Consider the following 22,555-nt stretch of genomic DNA (forward strand, 5'->3'; position numbering starts at 1 on the left):
TTGCTTTCATATGACTTTGCCCTGAGTCCAGACTAGTAGGACTGACTGAGACCTATATAGCCCATCAACCTGTCTAAGGAATGGCATGAGCATAACACATGAAATAAAGACAAATACATGTCATCACATGACATCTCTTTATTTTAAAATATGAAAGTATTAACATGCATAGCCTTCCGTGCTGCCGAGTGGCCTACGGACCATATTGCCTGTTATTCTTTGCAATGTAGCCTAGTAAAAAGAGTACCACGAATCAACATAGGCATCATGGCCTTCTTGATTACGGTTATAATTGATTGATCCCATGGAGATGGGCAATTGCTCACGGACTGCTACGACGCAAAAACAGCACAGGCCTACACGTGTTGTTATTCAGCCTTGCATACATGTTTTTTCTGAAAGGGGCAAATCTGCTCATTGCAGGTCCAGCAGCTTTGTAGAGGGTGAGGCTCAGAGATGGTGTCCTGGTGGCAATGGCTGCACCCGCCGTTGCTGCGTATCAACCGTCGGAGCTCCTTGCGCGTTTTTGCATCCATGCAGCAGGCCACATCCACCACTACAACCCGGGAGGGATCCCACACGCAGTCCTCTTCACGGCCAGACTTAATAGTGGTTATGCCGCAGTTTGGTGGCACCCAGGCAGAGTCATAACCGTTCTGGTGCCAAGTTTTCTGATGCGGGTGGTTATCACAGTCGATCTTCTTGACTTTGCCTACCCACACCTTTAATTTGAATACTACTGAGTCCTTCTTGTCAGTATTTGGAGGGTAGCACTTGGCCTTATCGATATTGCGGCTCACATACACCCCAGGTCCCAACAATCCATTTCTGGAGCACTGAAACCCATTGGAGATTATAGCCCGGGCATGGCTCAGGAGTGTGCCATGGAACATGGTATAGACGCGTCCTGTCCTGGGCTCCTCACCTGCACGAAGTGGCCTTCTCTCTTCCATTGCATTCCAACCAGAGAACGTGATTTCCATCTTCATGAGTGCAAATTAGTCTGTAGAAAATGCAGGACATTTTAGACTATTTTAATCGAATAGGCTTCTGGCCCATAACATTAAACATCCTCAGTTGTCCAAGGACACAATTACAATAGGTATATACTGAATTCATATTTAAAAAAACACGTAAATCATAGTAAATGATTGTTACCTGCGTGCGCTGCAACTTCCACTTTCGTTTATTCCCAAACCTCTCAACTAGGTTTTACTTTTACTTATCTGTTGTAATCTGAGCTCCAATAGTCGAAACCGCCCACCTACTTCCGGTCAATGTAAATGTATGTAAATTACGATTTCTTCAAAATAATAGCGCCCACTTTAAACTTGTTTCAGCATTTATAAATACTAAATATGGACAAAGCAACCACACATTATATGTAAATATACCTGGGAATAAATATTTAATCCTCTTTTTTTAATCCCCTTTTTTAGATGAGGCACTTTTAACTGTTGGACACAGTAAAGTGGCAATAATTGTTCGCATGACATCCCTCATGGTTAAAACTCAGTTGATATATGTACTAGAAGTGTTGTCGAGTACAGTGGTAGTAAAAATCATGTTTAGCCTTGGAAAATGTTTCGTGTACAGTCCATTATGTGTTCCGGTGCAGGGTTGGACTGACTGCTAACTAACCACCTCCTTACTGCTCTGAGCATCAATGGCAAAATACAACTTCTCCAACAATTATATCATGGCTATAAAGCAAGATTGATGCTCAGAGCAGTAAGGAGGTGGTTAGTTAGCAGTCAGTCCAACCCTGCACCGGAACACATAATGGACTGTACACGAAACATTTTCCAAGGCTAAACATGATTTTTACTACCACTGTCCAGTTTGTCTATGAGTTATGATGATGATGATGATGATGAATTTAGAGGTGGCACTTTTAACTGTTGGGACACAGTAAAGTGTCAATAATTGTTCGTATGACATCCCTCATGGTTGAAACTCAGCTGATATGTGTACTAGAAGTGTTGTCGAGTACAGTGGTAGTAAAAAATCATGGTTAGCCTTGGAAAATATTTTGTGTACAGTCCATTATGTGTCCAACGTAGTGCAAGTAGGACACTTTGAGGTGTATGGCCGGAGTAAATAGCCAAAAACATTTGCCAAGACATGGCTTTAGACTCAAACTCATCTGATCCATATTCTAGAAGTGTTGCCGGGTAGAGTGGTACCAGACATTAATTGAAATCTTTGAAAAATACTTATGTACAGTCCAGTTTATACAAATATAATAGGCATGTGTAAAATGACATGCAATTGCACCAATATATACATTTTGAATATCAAAAAAACGTTTTCAAAATTCAATATACTTTCTGTTGGGTAATTTGTCGTTATTCCAGATTTTTTTTTAGAAAATATTGTGATCCCATCATTTTCCATTAATGTTTTATCTTTGTTTAGCTTTTATTTTGAAGCCGCGAAAAGCGAAACCGGAAATCGTAATGGAGCTAGATGGAGAAAGTTGGAGCGCGGAGAACACACCTCTTATTACTTGGGGTGGAAAAGTGAAAAACACTTATCACCCACACAGTAGGTGGCAGCAGAGATCTTTGTCACGACGATAGACTTAAAAGATCAAGACACAACTTTCAGTATTATTTTATTTAAGTTTAAAGTTCATTTTACACATGGTCTCAATACACTGTACAACACATAAAAATATATATAAGGATATACCATACAAAATAAATAAAGAGATCAGTATACGGGAGTTTACAATACAGAGATAGAGATTCAGAAGAGACTAAATCAAATTAAAGTGATGATCGTGATTTGAAAATGTACACAGTCTCTGACTCCCTGACATAGGCAGGCCAGACAGGCTGTTCCAAAGTGACAGGCTCCTGCCTCCTGTTGTCTTTTTAGAGATCCTAGACGTGATTAATCATGTTGACAGACAACAATAGCAGACTCCAAAGGCAAACGGAAAGCCTAGAATCAAAACTATACATTGACAGCTCTCTTATGCTTGCTGTAGCGGGTATAGGGGTCTGAATACTGTTGATAATGAATTACTTATTAATTTGGCTACTATTTCAAATGAATACTGTAATCACCTGAGGGCACCACGAAGAATTTTGAGCAGAGATTCTTAAGTTAAACTTTAGATTTGTTATTTTACAGAATAATTATTTAAACAGTCTCATATCACTAATCTGAAGGATATTTGATGTATATCAAATATCTTAGTAAGTTCTTTAATTGTTCATCATTTTATTACTACACTAAGGAACACATACGGAATTTGTAAAGATTAATAAAGATGACTTTATTATACGTTGGTATTTCTAATGTGTTAAGAAATTATCAGTCAATCATGGGCACAGACTCTTTCGTCTGTGTGTAATGCGTGTGTGAGTGCCTTCTTTGAAAGTTCCTTCTCTCACACCTTCCTTAGGGTGTGGGGGTGGTGTTGGTCATTTTCACCTTCTGATGCAAAGTCAGTACTCCATGGTTTATGGTCTGTTGATAAGTCTGTCATGGCCCCAACTGAGCCTCAGAATGGGGAATTTGTGTCTACAGTATGGTTTGACGACAGGAACAAAGGGAAGGTGTGACCCCCCCCCCCCCTCCCTGCTGCCTCCTGCCATGGCGTTCTCATGAATACTCATAAGCCCATATTTGTATCTTGTAAAAGTCTTTGTAATAATAAAAATAAAAATAAAAACATCACAAGCTGAAAAATTATGCTTGCTTTCCTCTTCCACTGCTCCCCTCCCCCTCTGTTTACCCTGTGATACAACAGGATTATATAAAGCTCCGCCTCCATGCTGACAGACAGTTGAGTGTAGAGCTACCACTAGTGTGCGGTGTACAGTTTACAGTACATTAGAGAAGAACCCTGTTGAAATAAAAGGAAGCGACTGACTTGTGCGTGTGAATACTCAACAGTATTTGAATCATGGCATCAGTGAAGCTTCAGGTCCAAGGTAAGGTTATTGTCTTTCTTGTTAATCCTAATTTTGTTACAGTTTTTCCCCAATCGTTTAAACACGTTTCCTGAAACTATAGCTCAATTTATCAAAACAGAAAAGAGTTAACCATTTTGTCAAAACTCTGTTCTCTCTTATGAAAAAACGGATTCTTTCCACCAAAACGATACACACAGCTATCATATAAATATCTCTTACAGAGCATCAATTAAACACTGGTGTGAAATACTGTTTATATGTTTGGCTTCCTGAGGCCATGTTACATATTCAAATGTATAAAATTGTGTAGAAATTCATACATACAATTTCTCATTTTTCATCTTTTTAAAAGTTTAGGGCTGTTTTCTGTCCCAAAATAGGTTGCAATTTTATGGTACATACAGTATAAAGACTGTTGGCATATTATAATACAATACTGAATATATCATAAATATTGCATTGACACAATCATTGTATCAGAATAGGATACAATGCACATTTGTTTATCAAATGAGCTCCAATTGGGCTAAACTCACAACCCAGCGTCATACTGCAAACTTATAGTTGATACTGCAACATTGTCAGAGTTCTGAGAATACACAAATGTATTTTAGCAAAACTCACAGTAATTGCACTGATAAGTAAAATGAAAAACACCACAGTAAGAAAATGTTTAGACTGTCTTTCTGGGGATGTAATGATGAAATCAGTCCACAAATACAAAAAGGTAACAAAGCAAATATTTATTTGCTACTGTAATACAGTAAAATGTTCAGCTGACTGAACTGACTGCAAAAAATAGTTTTTCGTAGGCTAACAAAAAATAAAAATACAAAATGCGGTGAAACAGATCTACATGTAAATCTGTCCGCATCCCGCCTCCGATCCAGAGGACCTCATCTACATCGCCTGCGATGTTCTCCCTGGCTAAGCAGCGGGGGGGAAAGCGCCTGGCGTGGCGGATCAACTATTTAGTGTCATTATGAAATGAATGGTGGAATTAATGTTTCATTAGATAACACATTACACCGTTTTGATGCACTGATTTGCTTTTATGACATGTACTGTATTCTAAGTTTGGAGACTTGTACTGTAGTGCACTTTGCTAAATAAATGTGGTGTTTTGGCAAACGTGTTAGCTGTTTAGGGGAACATGTTAATGTGTAGTTGAATACTATTTCAAGAAATAGGCTCAAGCAATCAACAAAAACTGTAATAACAAACAAGACATTGTTCCCTTCCAGATCATATTGCAGGCTTAACTTTGTCTGGCTTTGGCTCTCATTTCAATATTGTGAAAAATGTCCCATCAGGACGTGTAAAAGTACTGTTCTCTGTTAGTAATTACATGCAGCTGTGGGGTGTACTGTATGAACAGTGAACTTCAAGTTCACTGTGAGGAGCATCATAGAGAGAACTACAGTCATGAGAAAAAATTAGGACACCCTATGAAAACCTTTGTCTTCTTCAACATATTCAAACATATGGACATTTGATATTCATTTGAACAATATTGAAAAATTGAGGTAATATAACTAAACAAATACAACTGAAACAAATTATTTAAAAAATGATTGGTAAAATGTAATTAATAGAAATGCAATCTTCTTGTGAGGAAAAAGTTAGGACACCCCCACATTTAGTTCCACTTAAAATGCCTAAAATTATAATAAAGAGCACCACATCAGGTGCAAATGATTAGAACATCGTTACAGAGGATTTTGGAGGAGCCTGTCCTATTTAAGCCTCAGATATTTAGTTTGGTTTGCTCTTGATTGTTGAAGTGAGTTGCATCACCATGGCGAGATCAAAAGAGCTCTCTGAGGCCTTCAGAAGAAAAATTGTAGATGCATATGAGTCTGGGAAGGGATATAAAAAGATCTCCAAACTATTCGAAATTGGCCATTCCACTGTCCGGAAGTGGAGAACATTTAAAACCACCACCAACATGGCCAGGTCAGGCCGCCCAAGCAAGTTCAGCATAAGAGCTGACCGAAAGATGCTTAAAGAAGTCTCCAACAATCCCATAATGTCATCACGAGACCTACAGGTATCTCTTGCCACAATTGATGTTAAAGTACATGCATCCACCATAAGAAAGAGACTGAACAAGTTTGCATTACATGGGAGGTGTGCAAGGAGGAAACCCCTGCTGTCAAAAAAAAACATCAGGGCAAGACTAAAGTTTGCCAGAGAACACCTAGAGAAAGACCAGAACTTCTGGAACAATGTGCTTTGGACAGATGAATCCAAAGTTGAACTATTTGGGCACAGTAAGAGTAGACATGTTTGGCGCAAAACCAAGACAGCATTTGAGAACAAGAACCTCATACCAACTGTGAAGCATGGGGGTGGAAATGTCATGGTTTGGGGCTGCTTTTCTGCAGCAGGGCCTGGTCAGCTCACCATCATAGAATCCACTATGAATTTTGTATTGTATCAGAGGGTGCTTGAGGAAAATGTGAGACCATCTGTTCGAAAGTTGAAGCTGAAGCAGATGTGGACCATGCAACATGACAATGACCCAAAACATTCCAGTAAATCTACCAAGGAATGACCCAAGAAAAATAAATTGAGAGTTCTGGAATGGTCAAGTCAAAGCCCGGATCTTAATCTTATTGAGATGCTGTGGATTGATTTGAAACTGGCTGTGCATGCAAGACACCCCTCGAACATCACACAGCTGAAAGAATTCTGCAAGGAGGAGTGGGAAAAACTTTCTCCCAATTGATGTCAGAGACCTGTAGACAGTTATAAGAAACGTCTAATTGAGGTTATTTCAGCCAAGGGGGGCAATACTAGCTATTAGGGCATAGGGTGTCCTAACTTTTTCCTCAGTAGGAATTGGCATTATTGTTAATTTTTCGTTAAATAAATGATTACAAAGTTACATTTTCATAGTTTTTTGTTCAATTACATCCCCTTTATCTATAGACATTGTTAGAAAGAAGATAACATATTGATATGTCCATATTTTTAAGAGAATAACTTAATATTTTGGGGGGTGTCCTAACTTTTTCTCATGACTGTATACGAGGCTTTTAATAAGGTTAATTGGATTCATCTTTTGCCAAGTTAACAATGTTCATAAGACTACATAATTAATGTGTCATAGAACTTCCCTTGCACAACTGACCCCTCTAATACACAATAAAAGTATGTTACAAATTTCAGAATGTGAACGAAATTGGAGTCACGTCATTTTTGGAGACATGGATAATTGTTATGACTGCTAGCAAAATTTAGTCAGTGCAGTAGCAAATTGACGGTAAATTCCAGTAAATTCCTCAATTTACCTTACCTGCAAGCTGAGTAAACCTTGGGCCAAATCATAACATATTTACCAGTTATGTTTACATTGTGTAGTTTGTGAGACTTTCATAGCGTATAGCATTCATCAAGTCTACAGTATAATCTAAAGTGTAAAGTACACTGTTTACTCTGAACCATTTAATTCTAATTCACCACACTGTGCATACATGCATGACCATAATACACATTTGAGCCATTCTGGTGTGTACAGTAGAATGCAGTTGCATGTACAGGATAGACTACACTGTCAGTGTACAGCAAAACAAAGAAAGAATAGTAGAGAAGTTTCCTCTGGGTTGCTAATCTGGATGAGTTTCTCTATGGTTTTTATCAGTGTGAACAACAAATAGCCTATTGCAGGTCAATGTGGTTATGTAGCACTATATTGGATCACTCCAATATGGTATCCTTCCGCGCGGCAGGATACGTTCCGAGTAGAATTTCAGAGAAGTCCCGTGTACCGGGTAGTGCTGCGGCTGCATCACCCCATAAACAGCAGTCCACAGCACTACTTCTTCCTCTTCCTTTTCTCGGCGCGTTCCGTAGAGATGGATTCTGGAGCAGGTAAGAGCTCTGTGTGCAGAAGTATACTCGCAGCTATTCAATAGCTTGGAGGAGCTAGCTAGCTAGCCTCTCCATTGAGTGCTCTGCTGTCACTTCGCTCGATTTGGCCTGTGCCATCTCGTTCGAAGTTTGTCGTTGTTGTTATTAAGTTAATATTTGTTCGACACCGTGTACCTGGGCGCCCCCCCTGCCAAGCGGCACACGGAGGAGGAATTGGACCGCCTCGAACGTAGGGAAACTGACTTGCGCGAGGCAGTGAGCGCTTTGGAAGAGGAAGACGACGACTCTCTTTTTCTTCACGCTCCAGACGACCTGGATGTTGGCGACAGTGCCTCGGTGCTGCTACAGCGCTACAAACGCGCTAGGTTCGCAGCACCATCAACCGCTGGATCTGTAGCGCCCTCAAACGCTGGCAGCGCTGCTTCAGAAGGACCACCGGTGGTTACAGAAGCGACGTGTGCTCTCCTGGCGAAGGTGGCTGTCTCCCTTGGCCTCAAGTGGGAGGAGCCAGCCTCTGACAAGCTGCTCATCCCCACCTGTCCCCAGTTCGCGGTGGCATTCCGTGAATACTGGACCAGGATGCAGGGGCGCTTCCGCCCCTCCAGGGATACCAGGCCATGGACCCTCATTGCGGACCAAGAGCCCTTGGGGATCAACAGATATCCCACAATGGATGACATGGTGGCGGCTATGATCCTCCCTGATAAGGAAATCATCGGCAAGGTGCCGCAGCTTAAGCCAGGACCCGAGAGACTCAGTGACCAGCTCCTGAGTTCTACTTTCAGCGTCCTCTCCTCCATGGCCCGCCTTACGAACGCGGCCATGCTGCTCAGCTCCTACCTGGCCCGCCTAATCCCTACTCTCCCAGGAGGAAGCCAGGGCCTTGTCGACGAGGCAATGGAAGTGTCCAGGTTGCTCGGTCTGCTGCAGACAGACTTGGCGCGAGCTAATGGCCAAGCCATAGCTTCAGTTGTGTCCTCGCGCCGCCACCTTTGGCTGTCTTAGTCCAAGCTGCCGCTGCCGGTCCAGAAGACCTTCATGGGGCTCCCCCTCACACCAGGTACTACCTTTGGGCCGGGGGTTGATGCTATACTGCAGCAAACGGCGAAGCTACGCAAAGACAGGGAGACTTTGCAGCAGTTCATGACCACGTCGCGCCCCAGACCTGCTCCTCAGACGACCTGGCAGCCGAGGTACACACTCCCGCCTGGGTCCCAGCAGCGCCTCTGGCCTCCTCCCCCGCCGCCAAGCCAGCCTCCGAGGCAGCGGAATGGTAACCAGGGGAATGTAAACCAGCAGCGCCGCCAGCGGCGCGGTGGCCCCCCTCCCGGACGCGGACGACCTGCGGCTAAGAAGGGTGGCCCCCAGCAGTCTTCCTGACATGTTGGCCAACGGCTTCGGCCGCTTCTCCCAGGCCCAAAGGGCAAACTGGGTGGAGCGAGTGGAGTCCCCTTGGGTGCTGAATACAATCCTGAGGGGTTACAAACTCCAATTCCGTCGCCGGCCACCGCCCTACCGGGGCATTCGGATCACTACAGTATCCAACCGTTCAAAGAAGGAGGTCCTCCGGTTGGAGATAGCCTCACTTCTCAGCAAGGGTGCTGTAAAGAGGTTAGAGCCATCAGAACGGCTCAGTGGATTCTACTCCACGTATTTCATTGTGCCAAAGAAGGATGGCGGCTGCCGTCCTATCCTGGACCTGCGCGCCCTCAATTGTTGCTTGAAAGAGCTGAAGTTCAAAATGCTCTCGCCAGCACGCGTGTTACAGGCCATCTCCAAGGGTCTATGGTTCACCACGCTCGACTTGAAGGATGCATACTTCCATGTTCCCGTTCACCCAATTCACAGGAAGTACCTCCGGTTTGCCTTCGAGGGAGTGGCCTACGAGTTCCAGGTCCTCCCCTTTGGGCTCTCACTGGCGCCGCGTACCTTCACCAAGTGTATGGACGCAGTTTTGGCGCCTCTGTCGTCCCAGGGACTTCAGGTTCTGAACTACCTGGACGACTGGTTGGTTTGCGCCCCATCGAGAGAGCAAGTTACCAGGGACACCAGAATCCTGTTGAGCCACATCCAGGATCTGGGTCTCACCTTGAACAGACGGAAAAGTCACCTGAACCCCTCTCAGGAGGTGACCTTTGTCGGGATCTCAATGGACTCGTCTCTTATGAGAGCATGCCTCCCTCAAGAGAGGGTCGCAAAAATCCTGTCCTTCCTCGACCGTTTCCAGCTTGGACAAACTGTATCCGTTTTGGAGTGCCAGCGACTGCTCGGCCTACTGACGGCGGCTTCGCTGTTGGTCCCGTTGGGCCTTCTCCGTCTCAGACCACTGCAACGGTGGTTCAACTCCCACAGACTGCATCCAAAGCTACACAAACACCGTCGCCTGGTGGTGACAAGGGAATGTTTGTTAGCATTGTCCCGATGGCGCTCCCGTTCCTTCCTGATGGATGGTACGAGGTTGGGCAGAGTGGTACACAGAGAACTAGTGTGCACCGATGCCTCGCTGACGGGCTGGGGTGCAGTGTTCAGGGGCATGGCGGCCAGCGGCCACTGGAGCCCCCCATGGACTGGTCTGCACATCAATGTATTGGAGCTCAGGGCGGTCTGCCTAGCCCTCCAGCAGTTTCTGCCCTATCTGAAAGGACAGCATGTCCTGGTCCGATCAGACAACACTACAGTCGTAGCATATGTCAATCACCAGGGGGGCTTGAGGTCCCGCCGCCTCTACGAGATGACTCGGGAACTCTTGCTATGGGCTCACACCCATCTTGCGTCTCTACGAGCAGCGCATATCCCGGGGATCCTGAACACGGCAGCGGACATGCTCTCGAGGGATGGGCCACGAGAGGGAGACTGGCGTCTGCACCCTCAGGTGGTACACCAGCTCTGGGACAGGTTCGGGAGAGCACAGGTGGACCTGTTTGCCTCTCAGACCAACACTCACTGCCCCAGCTGGTTCTCAATGTCGGACCCCCCGGGGCCTCTAGGTCTGGATGCCCTGGCTCACGATTGGCCGATGACGACGCTCTATGCGTTTCCTCCGTTTCCCCTGATCCCAGCGACGCTGGACAGGGTCGAGATGATGGGCCATCAGGTGCTCCTGATAGCCCCGTATTGGCCGAGACGCCCCTGGTTCAGGCTGTTGCTGTCTCTCCTCTCGGGGACACCATGGAAGCTGCCACAGAGACTCGACTTGCTTTCACAAGCCCAGGGGGCCCTATGGCATCCGGACCCACATCGCCTCCAGTTGTGGGTTTGGCCTCTGAGAGGCGCAAGTGGTCAGACTTAGGCCTCCTGAATGACGTCATGCACAAGTTGCAGAGTGCCAGGGCCCCCTCTACCAACGCGGCATATCAGACACGATGGCGTGTATTTTGCTCTTGGTGTGAGAGTCAGAACGCCAATCCAGAGAGCTGCAATGTTCAGACTGTTCTGCAGTTTTTACAGTCTTTGCTCGACGCAGGCCGGGCGGCTTCTACACTGAAGGTGTATCTGGCCGCTATCTCTGCATGCCACGATGACGGGCCAGAGGGACCGATGGGTAGCCACCCTTTACTCTCCCGGTTTCTGAAGGGTGTTCGACGTCTATGTCCGGTAAGGGCCCCTCTGGTGCCCACCTGGGACCTCGACGTGGTGCTGTCAGCGCTTACCCTGCCACCTTTTGAGCCCCTGGGCTCTGTGTCTCTTAAGCACCTTTCCTTGAAAGTGGCGTTCCTGTTGGCCATTACCTCCACAAAGAGGGTTAGTGAACTTCATGCATTTTCTGTGAGTGCTGAGTGTTTCCGGATGGGCCCCGACAAAATGAGCGTCACCCTCCGACCTAACCCCTCTTTTCTACCAAAGGTCCTGTCTACCGGACATGTGAACCGACCTTTGCACCTGTCTGCCTATACCCCTCCCACGAGTGCGAGTGGGATAGGTACTACCTCCAGTGTACTGTGCCCGGTCAGGGCCTTGGACACTTATATCACGCGGACACGAGCATTCCGAAAGTCTGATCAGCTTTTCGTCTGCTATGGTGAGAGAGTTCTGGGTCAGAGGCTTTTGAAACAGAGACTCTCACATTGGATTGTTGACACCATTACTACCGCATATCAGCTGGCCGGCCGGCCTTTGTCATCTGCTATAGTAGCACATTCTACTAGGGGCGTGGCTGCCTCTTGGGCCCTGCTCAGAGGAGTTCCCCTCGCTGACGTCTGTGCCGCAGCCAGTTGGGCATCGCCTAGCACTTTTGCTAGGTTCTACCAAGTCAATGTGGCCCCCTCTAATGAGGTGGAACGGGCAGTGCTGGGGGTTGCCTCCGCCTCTCTGGGAGCAGACGATGGCCCACTACAAGGTTGACTGGCCCAAGCTCAGCCCCGTCTTCTAGGTGAGTGCTGGGCTTCGCTTGTTGACTGGTCATAGATCACCGAGTGATCTGGTATTGTGATACCATATTGGAGTGATCCAATATAGTGCTACATAACGAAGGTTACGTAGGTAACCACGGTTATGTGAGCTAATTGGATCACTCCAATCCTTTTTTCCGGAGATCTATGGCGCCTCGAAAAGGACACGAGGAAGAAGTAGTGCTGTGGACTGCTGTTTATGGGGTGATGCAGCCGCAGCACTACCCGGTACACGGGACTTCTCTGAAATTCTACTCGGAACGTATCCTGCCGCGCGGAAGGATACCATATTGGAGTGATCCAATTAGCTCACATAACCGTGGTTACCTACGTAACCTTCGTTTAGATTGTTGTGTTTCTGCAGATGAGACCATTCCGTCTGATGGTGCTAAGCACAAGAAGCACTGCTTCACAGAGCTGAAGGGGCTGCAGAGTATTGCCCCTCTGGTACACTCTGTGGATGAGACCCCCGAGGCCATCGCCACCGAGGTGTGTGGGACCATCCCCTCCTGGATCCGTGGCAGTCTCCTCCGAAATGGGCCAGGAAAGTTTGAGTTTGGAAACCAACAGTGAGTCAAACTAAAACAACAAGCCCATGTTGATACAACAAAGATGAAAAATCCATTACCTCAACAGTACAGTTCACAGGTTTCAAATATTTTGCATTTATCTATCTCCACTTAATAGACCAATCTATTCCCACTGTACGCCTCTCAGATTCAACCACTGGTTTGATGGGATGGCCATGCTGCACCAGTTTAAGATCGAGGATGGACAGGTGACATACAAGAGCCGCTTCCTGCAAAGTGACTCCTACAAGAAGAACAGCGAGAGGGACCGTATCATGATGTCAGAATTTGGCACTTTAGCCATGCCTGACCCCTGCAAAAACTTCTTCCAACGCTTCCTCTCTCGCTTTGAGATGATGCGTAAGTCATGTAGAGGGAGGGGCTAATGAGGCAAGCAGCTGTGCAGTTCATGTAACATGCTGGCATTCAAATTCCCAATTCTCCTTACTGATTTTAGCATAGACTTAATTCCTTAAATCCTTAATTCATGTTGTTGTTTTGGTATAAAGTTGAGAGATACATCTGGGGAAATGTGATCACTGTCAATTACACATATTTCAAAGCTATACATTGTTTGTTTACAAATACATTGTTTACAAACAATGAAGTAAAGCAACCTTTTATTTTGAGTTATGATAGTGCCAGTAAGACAGTTGTACAGTATATATTATGAATTGATTTGACCATTGAACAGCAGAACAAATCCCAGATTGCGCCTTTAACACTTAGACACAAAGTTATTCTTAAAGGTGTAGCATGTAGTTGTGTGTGTTGCTGCCCTCTTTGGCGACACTGACAATCTGAAAACTTACAATTTGCTATGTTCTCTAATAGTGGCAAATGTGTGCATATCCACAAAACGTACAAATAGTACTTCATCTCTTTATCCCATAGTGAATTTTGGTATAGCCTATTGGTCTATAGGCCTACAGTAGTAGGCTGCTATTGTTATATAATGATCTACTGTATAGGCTTCTATTGTACAGTATGAGCTGCAGTCTGCAAATAGTAAGTCATGTAAGTCGCGTAGCTGTTGTTGAACAGTATTTCTCTTCCGCCTCCTCTCTGAGGCAGAGGTTAAAAAAAACACAGATGGTATGTTGCTGACTATCTGCTCCCAAAATATACAAACTGTTTGTTTATAAAATGCTAGCACTGCATAGTGGGAAACATTGTGACAGTATCTGCCAGCCTGGCAAAGTTTATGACCTGAGAAACAGTTGTATAATTCTAATTCCATGGTTACGTTACAGTGTGTTTTTCAGATTCTTCTGATAGTTTAAACAAATCTGACAAAGGGAGCAGTATTTCAAACCAAGTCATTCAAATTAAATTAGAAGTTCTAAATGAGCGGTGCCTGTCTTCAAACTTTGGGTTGTACAAGCTGCAGTCTGAGCGGCAGGGGAGTAGATGCCTGTAATGTTTGGCGATGGTCCTGGGTTATATAATATCATCAGTTGGCGAAAACAAGAGAGGCATAGGCATTTCCTCTTGGGTTTTTGTAAGCAACCGTGACTTTCAAAAAAGAGTACAAGCCAGAACCCACACATGTAGTCAATTAGCAATGCATATAAACAGTTTGCATTAATTCCTTATTTTCTACATTTTTTCCACTGCAGAGCCAACAGACAATGCAAGTGTCAGCTTTGCCAAATACAAGGGTGACTACTACGTCAGCACAGAGACCAACTTCATGCACAGAGTGGACCCAGAGAGTCTAGAGAGCTTAGAAAAGGTACTGTCACAATAGAGGAGAGACGAACAAAACAACAAGCTCCAGAACCACTTTCACAAATGTTGTGACTTATGCAATCCCGTAAAACTTTGTTGATTTTGTTGATCTCATTTTAATTGCAGTGAATCAGAGCATGCTGTATGTCAATTTTACTGGGTGTTGAACTCCTATCTCCCCTTCTGTGCTGACACTTGGTGGTTTCCCCAGTCAGCTGACAATGACAATTGTGTACCTGGATTGTTCTCTGTACTTTAGGTGGACTGGAGCAAATTCATTGCTGTGAATGGGGCTACTGCCCACCCCCACTCTGACCCTGACGGCACATCATACAACATGGGCAACTCTTATGGCAGCAAAGGTCAGACAAACAGTACACGTTTTACATGTAAAACAAACAAAAGAAAAACCCACTGCCAACTGCATCTCAAACCTCTCTGACACAAGTAAAAGCCAAAAAAAGCCACGTGTGCTGTGGATATCAAACAGCAAAGAGATCTTTATAATATCATCTATATTTTTTGTTTTGCTGTGCTATGAGCTCAGATAATTCTAGGGTTAGCTCTTAACCTTGTCACCATGGGGGGAGGTTAGGGGACAAATTCCATTTTCTCAAAACAGGGTAAAATGGCATGACAACCCCTTACACAACAGATGTTTTGTTTACTCATATTGACTGGTTCTGTTAATGATGAACAATTGCAACACAAAACACATACAAGATATGCCAGCATGTACAGTTAGATCCATATATATTTTGACACTGACACAATTTTTGTTATTTTAGCTGTTTACCAAAACATATTCAAGTTACAGTTATATATGAATACGGGCTTAAAGTGCAGACTCTCAGCTTTAATTTGGGTACACATCCAAATTGGAGGAAGGGATTAGGAATTACAGCTCTTTTATATGTAGCCCCCTCTTTTTTAAGGGACCAAAAGTAATTGGACAATTGACTCAAAAGCTGTTTCATGGGCATGTGTGGGCTATTCCTTTGTTATTTCTATATTTATTATGCAGGTAAAAGGTCTGAGTTGATTCGAAATATGGCACTTGTATTTGGAAGCTTTTACTGTGAGCTCTCAATGCAAGTGAAACAGGCCATCCTTAGGCTGCAAAAACAAAAAAAATCCATCAGAGAGATAGCGGCAATATTAGGAGTGGCCAAATCAACAGTTTGATACATTCGGAGAAAAAAAGAAAGCACTGGTGAGCTCGGCCACACAAAAAGGCCTGAATGTCCACGGAAGACAACAGTGGTGGATGATCGCAGGATCCTTCACATGGTAAAGAAAACCCCCTTCACAACATCCAGCCAAGTGAAGAACACTCTCCAGGAGGTAGGCATGTCATTATCCAAGTTTACCATAAAGAAAAGACTTCACAAAAGCAAATGCAGAGGGTTCACCACAAGGTGCAAACCATTCATAGGCCTCAAGAATACAAAGGCCAGATTAGACTTTGCCAAAAAACATCTAAAAAAGCCAGCCCAGTTCTGGAACAGCATTCTTTGGACAGATGAAACTAAGATCAACCTGTGCCAGAATGATGGGAAGAAAAAAGTATGGAGAAGGCTTGGAACGGCTCTGAATCATACCACATCTTCTGTAAAACACGGTGGAGGCAGTGTGATGGCATGGGCATGCATGGCTTCCAATGGCACTGGGTCACTTGTGTTTATTGATGATGTGACAGAGGACAGAAGCAGCCGGATGAATCCTGAAGTTTAGGGATATACTGCTGCTCAGATTAAGCCAAATTCAGCAAAGTTGATTGGACAGCGCTTCACAGTACAGATGGACAATGACCCAAAACATACTGCGAAAGCAACCCAGGAGTTTTTTAAGGCAAAGAAGTGGAATATTCTGCAATAGCCGAAACTCAGCATTTGGTGATGTCCATGGCTTCAACACTTCAGGCAGTCATTGCCTGCAAAGGATTCTCAACAAAGTATTAAAAATTAACATTTTATTTATGATTATGTTAATTTGTCCAATTACATCTGAGCCTCTGAAAATAGGGGACTGTATAAAAATGGTTGCAATTGCTAAATGTTTCATACACTATTTTTGTTCAACCCCTTGAATGAAAGCTGAACATCTGCACTTCAATTGCATCTCGAGTGTTTCCTTTCAAATCCATTGTGGTGGCGTACAGAGCCAAAATTATGAAAATTGTGTCACTGTCCAAATATTTCCAGACCTAACTGTATATAATCCTTATGACAGGATATACAGCATATACTGTATGTAATCAGAATGTAATGACATGCGTTTTGTGTATAAAATTGTGTTGATTGGGCCACAGTATGATCATTGTGTGATAGGTTGAATGGTAAGTGTTTGTGTTTCCAGGAGCCCTGTATAACATCATCAGCGTGCCCCCTGAGAAGACAGGACCCAATGACACTCTGCAGGGGGCCAAAGTGCTGTGTTCCATTGTACCAGCGGACAAGGCCAGGCCCTCCTACTACCACAGTTTTGGTAAACCAAACACCCCCCCATCTGCACCACCACTGTAGTCATACCCCCCCCCCCCCCCAACCACTACACAATGTTGAGGGTTTTTTCAGCATTGCATGAGAATGCTGCTGATTTTCTCCTTTTCTTCTTCCTATAGCTATGTCACAGAACTATGTGGTGTTCATTGAGCAGCCCATAAAGATGGACCTGCTGAAGATAGTCACGTGTAAGCTGAGGGGGAAAGCTCTGAGTGAGGGCATCTACTGGGACCCCAACCTGGAGACAGTCTTCCACCTTGTTGACAAGCACACAGGAAAGGTTAGATGTGGGTAGGGCACTAGGGATGTGACTGGTGTGGAGAGGGTCTTGATCCTAATTGACTACCTGCTGTAACCCTGGAGAGACTGCTCACTGTAATACCTTCATAATGCACCATGACTGAAAATACTTCAATTGGTATTCATTTCAATCAATTTTGGGACTTTTTAAATTAATTCTATATTACATTGATTCTTGAAGAATCTAACTTAAAATGCCTCATGGGGGGGCAGGGATACTTCTGAGTAAATAATATATGTTAATTTGCTAAAATCATGTGTCATTCATGTTCACCCATATGTAATAATGGTAACTACATTCTGCATTTAATTAGATCTTGCTTTTATGTAGCATGGTGTACTCTCTCCCTCATCTGTACTCTAGGCCAGCTCAGTGAAGTTCCACACAAAGGCTCTGTCCACCTTCCATCAGATCAATGCCTTTGAGGAGGATGGCTTCCTGGTGCTAGACATCTGCTGTTCAGACAACGGCGAAGCCATCAACAACTTCCTCATCCAGAACATGCGCAAGTCAGGGGAGGCACTGGATGAGGTCAGCATGCAGTCATTCATACAAACAGATGCAGAACAGACGCACGCACAGACGCACGCACACACACACACACACATCCTGCAAATATACACAGGGACATGTTGCCCTGATAGACTAAATCTAAATTCGGGATAGTTAGGGATATTTCACCCAAATTACAAATGATATATTTGGTTGTTTACCCTTAAATTAGTCTAAATGACAAACTTCAATTAACACTTTGGTTTTGTTTATCTGGACACTGTAACTAACAGCTAATTGTTTGCATTTATAACCAAAACCTAATGAAAGTCAAACAGACCAAAGTGTTGATTGAAGTCTGTCCTTGTCCATAGACTCATTTCAGGGTAAGGAACAAAATATGGGATTTTGTAATTTGGGTGAGCTATCCATTGAACACACATATCTAAACACATGTGCATGAGCACACATGGATACTCTAAATATGCAGGCATACTGTCCAGAACACATTCATTAACACATAAGACATATCTTTAGGTAGGATTAGTATTAACTGTGCACATGCACTCTCTTCCCTAGGTATACAACTCCATGTGCAGAGTGTACCCCAGGCGTTTTGTGCTGCCCCTCGATGTGACGAATGAGACACCAACAGGTGTGAACTTGAACACACGTCCCTCAAGCCTGGCCACTTCTGTGAAAACTAATAAAGATCAGGTATGTTGGAAATGTGCTGTCTTGTTTTTTCTCTGTTTAGTGTGAGACGGTTAGGGAGGGGTTACTGTAAAGTTGTAAAATCAAAACTTTCTTTCATTCTGGTCTTTTGACCATATTTTCTCACAATGAAAGATTGAAAACAAAGAACTGCTGTGACTTCCGATACAGTTATTACTGTACATTGATGCACTTCAACCCTTCAAACAATTCTGGGAGTCCTGCCTAGTCTTGTTATAAAATACAGCAATCACAACAGCTGGTCACAAAACACAACAGTTCTGTGCATGTATAGATCTGACCCATATTCAACCAGAGCCACAGGGCCATAGGGGAAACATATGATAGACATGTTTGTCAGAGACATGGAGGTGGTGGCTAATTGATGACAGTACAGAGTCTGTCACCTTCCCTTTGTGTCATCAGGTGGTCTGCCAACATGAGGATCTCCATGGAGACGACCTGCATGAGTATGGTGGTCTGGAGTTTCCTCAGATCAACTATGGCAAGTACAACACACGTCCCTACCGCTACTTCTATGGCTGTGGGTTCAGGCATCTGGTGGGCGACTCTCTCCTAAAGATGGACCTGGAGAGCAAGACACTCAAGGTGGGTTGAATACCTCTCTGGAATTGAGCTACATTTCACTTGTACACACGCACACACACACACACACACACACACACACAGTGGGTTAGAAAAACAGATTATTTGATTATGTCAAGGTTGCTCACACTGCTTAGAGGAGTTACTAACCAACTGTATGAAGGTAATTTATAATCAAATGTTATGTCCTAGAATGTAGACTGTGACTGTTGTGTGTCTGACCCCAGGTGTGGTACCAGAAGGGTCTGTACCCGTCAGAGCCTGTGTTTGTCCCATTACCAGATGCCGTAGAGGAAGACAGTGGGGTCATTCTCTCTGTCGTGCTCACTCCCACAGAGGTAAGTCACTACAGGGTGTGACTGTGTACTAGGTCAAACTGGTTTTCCAACATTTTTGGCATTTGTTTTGAAATTGGCATTTGAAGTAAAAATAATACCCAAATTGTTGAAAAACTACTTTGACAACCACACTGTCAAAGTCAGTATCACTCACACCTGTTTAGGTGATTCTCCCCACTGAAAAATGTATTGACAGTTTCACGCTTCTCTAGGGTGTTGATTCTGTCAACAACTGTAGTAACTAGTTACAGCGTCTCATAGCCTGACTGACATGGAGATTCATTTATAATATCTTTGTCTAACAGGACAAGAGCACATTTCTCCTGGTTCTGGATGCAAAGACATTTGAGGAGCTGGGAAGAGCGGAGGTGCCTGTGAACATTCCCTACGGCTTCCATGGAACCTTCAATGCCACTGCATAGATGGACATTACCAACATGACTGTCGCCCCCTCCTGACACCTCGATGGCCTAACACAATCAGTCTTCACAGATAGATTTCAGTTGTTCCCCAATCTTTTCAAGTGCCACAATCTTTTCTTCAATCATCTATTCCCCAATCATCCCCCGGAAAACAAATGGCTGTGAGCTCTGTGGAATGTCTTGAGGTGTCAAAACTGATCAGTTATCAGTTCAGATGCAATAAGATGAATGATCAATTGGTTGGTGGTCTCCTTATCAACAGCTCCTAATTTAAATAATGTGTTTTTTAGGATGATATAAGAAGCAGAGGTCAGGAAAATCTCTCTCTCTTGTAGCATTGTTTTGTGATGACCGGTGGTCATCTCTCTATCTCTATCAGAATGTAACATTTTTCTATGAAGTACATATACAGTATTATGCAGTATTATCAAAGCCGCATTTGATTAATTCTATTTGACATGTCTTACACTAAATAAGCACAGACTCAACAATTCTTTGCACATTGTGATAATTACATTGGAGTCAGATTATCAATATTAGATATGCTTTTTATATCAACAGAATATACCCAAAAGTCTCTGCCAAACATAAATGTGGAAATGGATATTCATATAAATCCATCTACAAGGATACTCGTTCACATATGCCTACAATATGCAAACCATGTGCCAAACACAGTCAGAACTCACAATGTCTCCATCCAGTCTAAATGACCTCTGGTTGCATTAACTGAATGTGTTAAGAAGGGAAATGACATACTATACAATAACAACTATCCAATTGTTGCTTACTTCAATATAACTTTTCAAATGACATTTGTATTATATACAACTTATCACTTTGGCCTGAATGCATTAACTTTAATGCATGACTTGCATGAATGTAGCTGACAAGGGCATATATCTCAAGTTAGGATTCTGCCCTTCATTTAAACCTAAGCTGAAGCATGTCATTTTGCACTTTTTGCACGTTTTGCACACTGAAAATGCTATTTTTCCAAAAAGTGCTCTTCACTGACCATTCTTTATCATATGATCTCATTCCTTGATCGCTACCAATGTTTTCATGGCCAGACAATGAAGTCAGACTGAGAACGCCTTCTCTTCTCAGTCATATGCTCAAATTTAATCACTAACAATTGTTTGTATATTTTGTTTTATTTTGTATTACTGTATATTTACTTTTCTTTTCTTTTATATATAATATAAATAATTGTTCATTTTGTAATGTGATTCATGGCATAACAATTGTTGTATTAAACAGTATTTCTACAAAAGCAACCCCAGAATGCCAATATGTTGTAGTAGGTCTTACATTTTGAGAAACAACTTTAAATGACCCTGAATAAAAATATTTTTTAAAAAGTTACAAATAACACTAACCTACAGTACATAGAGTACTGTACACATGTTTGTTCATTATGAGTTGATGAGTGATGACACAGACTTATTACACGTCAGCGACTCCTGTGACGTCATGTCTTACTGTAATGTAAAATGTGTCATGTACATCAACCCTAATAATAAATCTATGTCATCAACTCATCAACTCATAATGAATGAATATGTGTACAGTATGTAGGCTTGTGTTAGAATTTCTCGTGCAAGTACATTGGGCTCATTTCAAATATACTGTAACATGTCTGAGCTCATATTCCTGTATGTGAACAGATCTGACCTATATCTAGCCACAACCATATCAACCATGCCATAAGACTATAGGGAGAAAGTTATGTTATGATAATCATGCTTTAGAGAGGGGTAGGGGATATTATTAGTATCATCATCTTTCTATCACATAGAAGCAGAATCAGAATCAGAATCAGAATTATTTTATTTGGCCAAGTATATTTGCACATACAGGAAATTGACTTGGTGAGGTTGGTGCGTGGACATAAAAAAACAAATAGCAAATATTGACAAGAAATTTACAAAATAGCAAAGTATTAACAAAAATATCAAATTTACAAATTTACAAAAAAGAGCAGCAGAACAATACATCTTGTAGGCACAAGAGGCTGTAAAATGGTTGTGGGGCATGTACACTATAAATTAGAATAATTTTAAATAATTATAAATTACACTGTCAGTGCGTTGTTTGTGTGACAGGGTGGGGCGTGGGGGGGGGGGGGTGGTCAGAGAAAGGCAGGGGGCTTGGTTGGAGAACTCAACCGTCACTTTCTGCGGCATGATGAATTTCTTCAGCTGCCGTAGGAAGAACATCCTCTACTGGGCCTTCTTGATGGTGGAGGTGATGTTCTCTGCCCACCTGAGGTCCTTTGAAATTATTGTCCCCAGGAATCTGAATGACTCCACAATGTTAACTGGGGAGTCACACATGATGAGGGGGGCAGTTGGGGCTGGGCTTCTCCTGAAGTCTACTACCATCTCTACAGTTTTTAGGGCGTTTAGCTCCGAGTAGTTCTGGCTACACCAGGAAGCCAGGCTGTCAACTTCCTCCCTGTAGGCGGCCTCATCACCGTTGGAGATTAATCCAATGAGGGTAGTGTCATCTGCGAACTTCAGGAGTTTGACAGAAGGGTGGCTAGAGGTGCAGCTGTTGGTGTAGAGGGAGAAGAGTAGAGGAGAGAGCACACAGCCTTGTGGGGCTCCAGTGCTGATGGTCCGGGGCTCCCAGACAAGCTTGCCCAGCCGTACCTGCTGCTTCCTGTCTGTCAGAAAGTCA

The 22,555-nt window shown here is 43.6% G+C and overlaps 2 protein-coding genes across 2 annotated transcripts; one reads left to right on the forward strand and one right to left on the reverse strand.

Moving 5' to 3' along the window:
- Positions 1–123: 123 nt before the first annotated feature.
- Positions 124–1,224, reverse strand: gig2o (grass carp reovirus (GCRV)-induced gene 2o). The gene is made up of 2 exons (XM_083665447.1): positions 1,159–1,224; positions 124–1,003 (listed from the first exon to the last, which is right to left on the reverse strand). Exon 2 carries the CDS (start codon positions 987–989, stop codon positions 369–371), a length of 621 nt encoding a protein of 206 aa, XP_083521573.1. The 5' UTR covers positions 990–1,003; positions 1,159–1,224; the 3' UTR covers positions 124–368.
- Positions 1,225–3,846: 2,622 nt separating this feature from the next.
- Positions 3,847–21,140, forward strand: bco2a (beta-carotene oxygenase 2a). Its single transcript, XM_083696031.1, is given in 13 exon segments — positions 3,847–3,947; positions 12,558–12,762; positions 12,911–13,122; positions 14,382–14,497; positions 14,753–14,855; positions 16,852–16,980; positions 17,117–17,277; positions 17,662–17,829; positions 18,370–18,507; positions 18,931–19,113; positions 19,338–19,448; positions 19,754–19,847; positions 19,850–21,140. Coding segments are annotated over 13 exon segments (1,743 nt in total). The 5' UTR covers positions 3,847–3,919; the 3' UTR covers positions 19,945–21,140.
- Positions 21,141–22,555: the final 1,415 nt, after the last annotated feature.

This window comes from Argentina silus (genome assembly GCF_951799395.1).
Source record: "Argentina silus genome assembly, chromosome: 2".
NCBI classification, from domain to species: domain Eukaryota; kingdom Metazoa; phylum Chordata; class Actinopteri; order Argentiniformes; family Argentinidae; genus Argentina; species Argentina silus.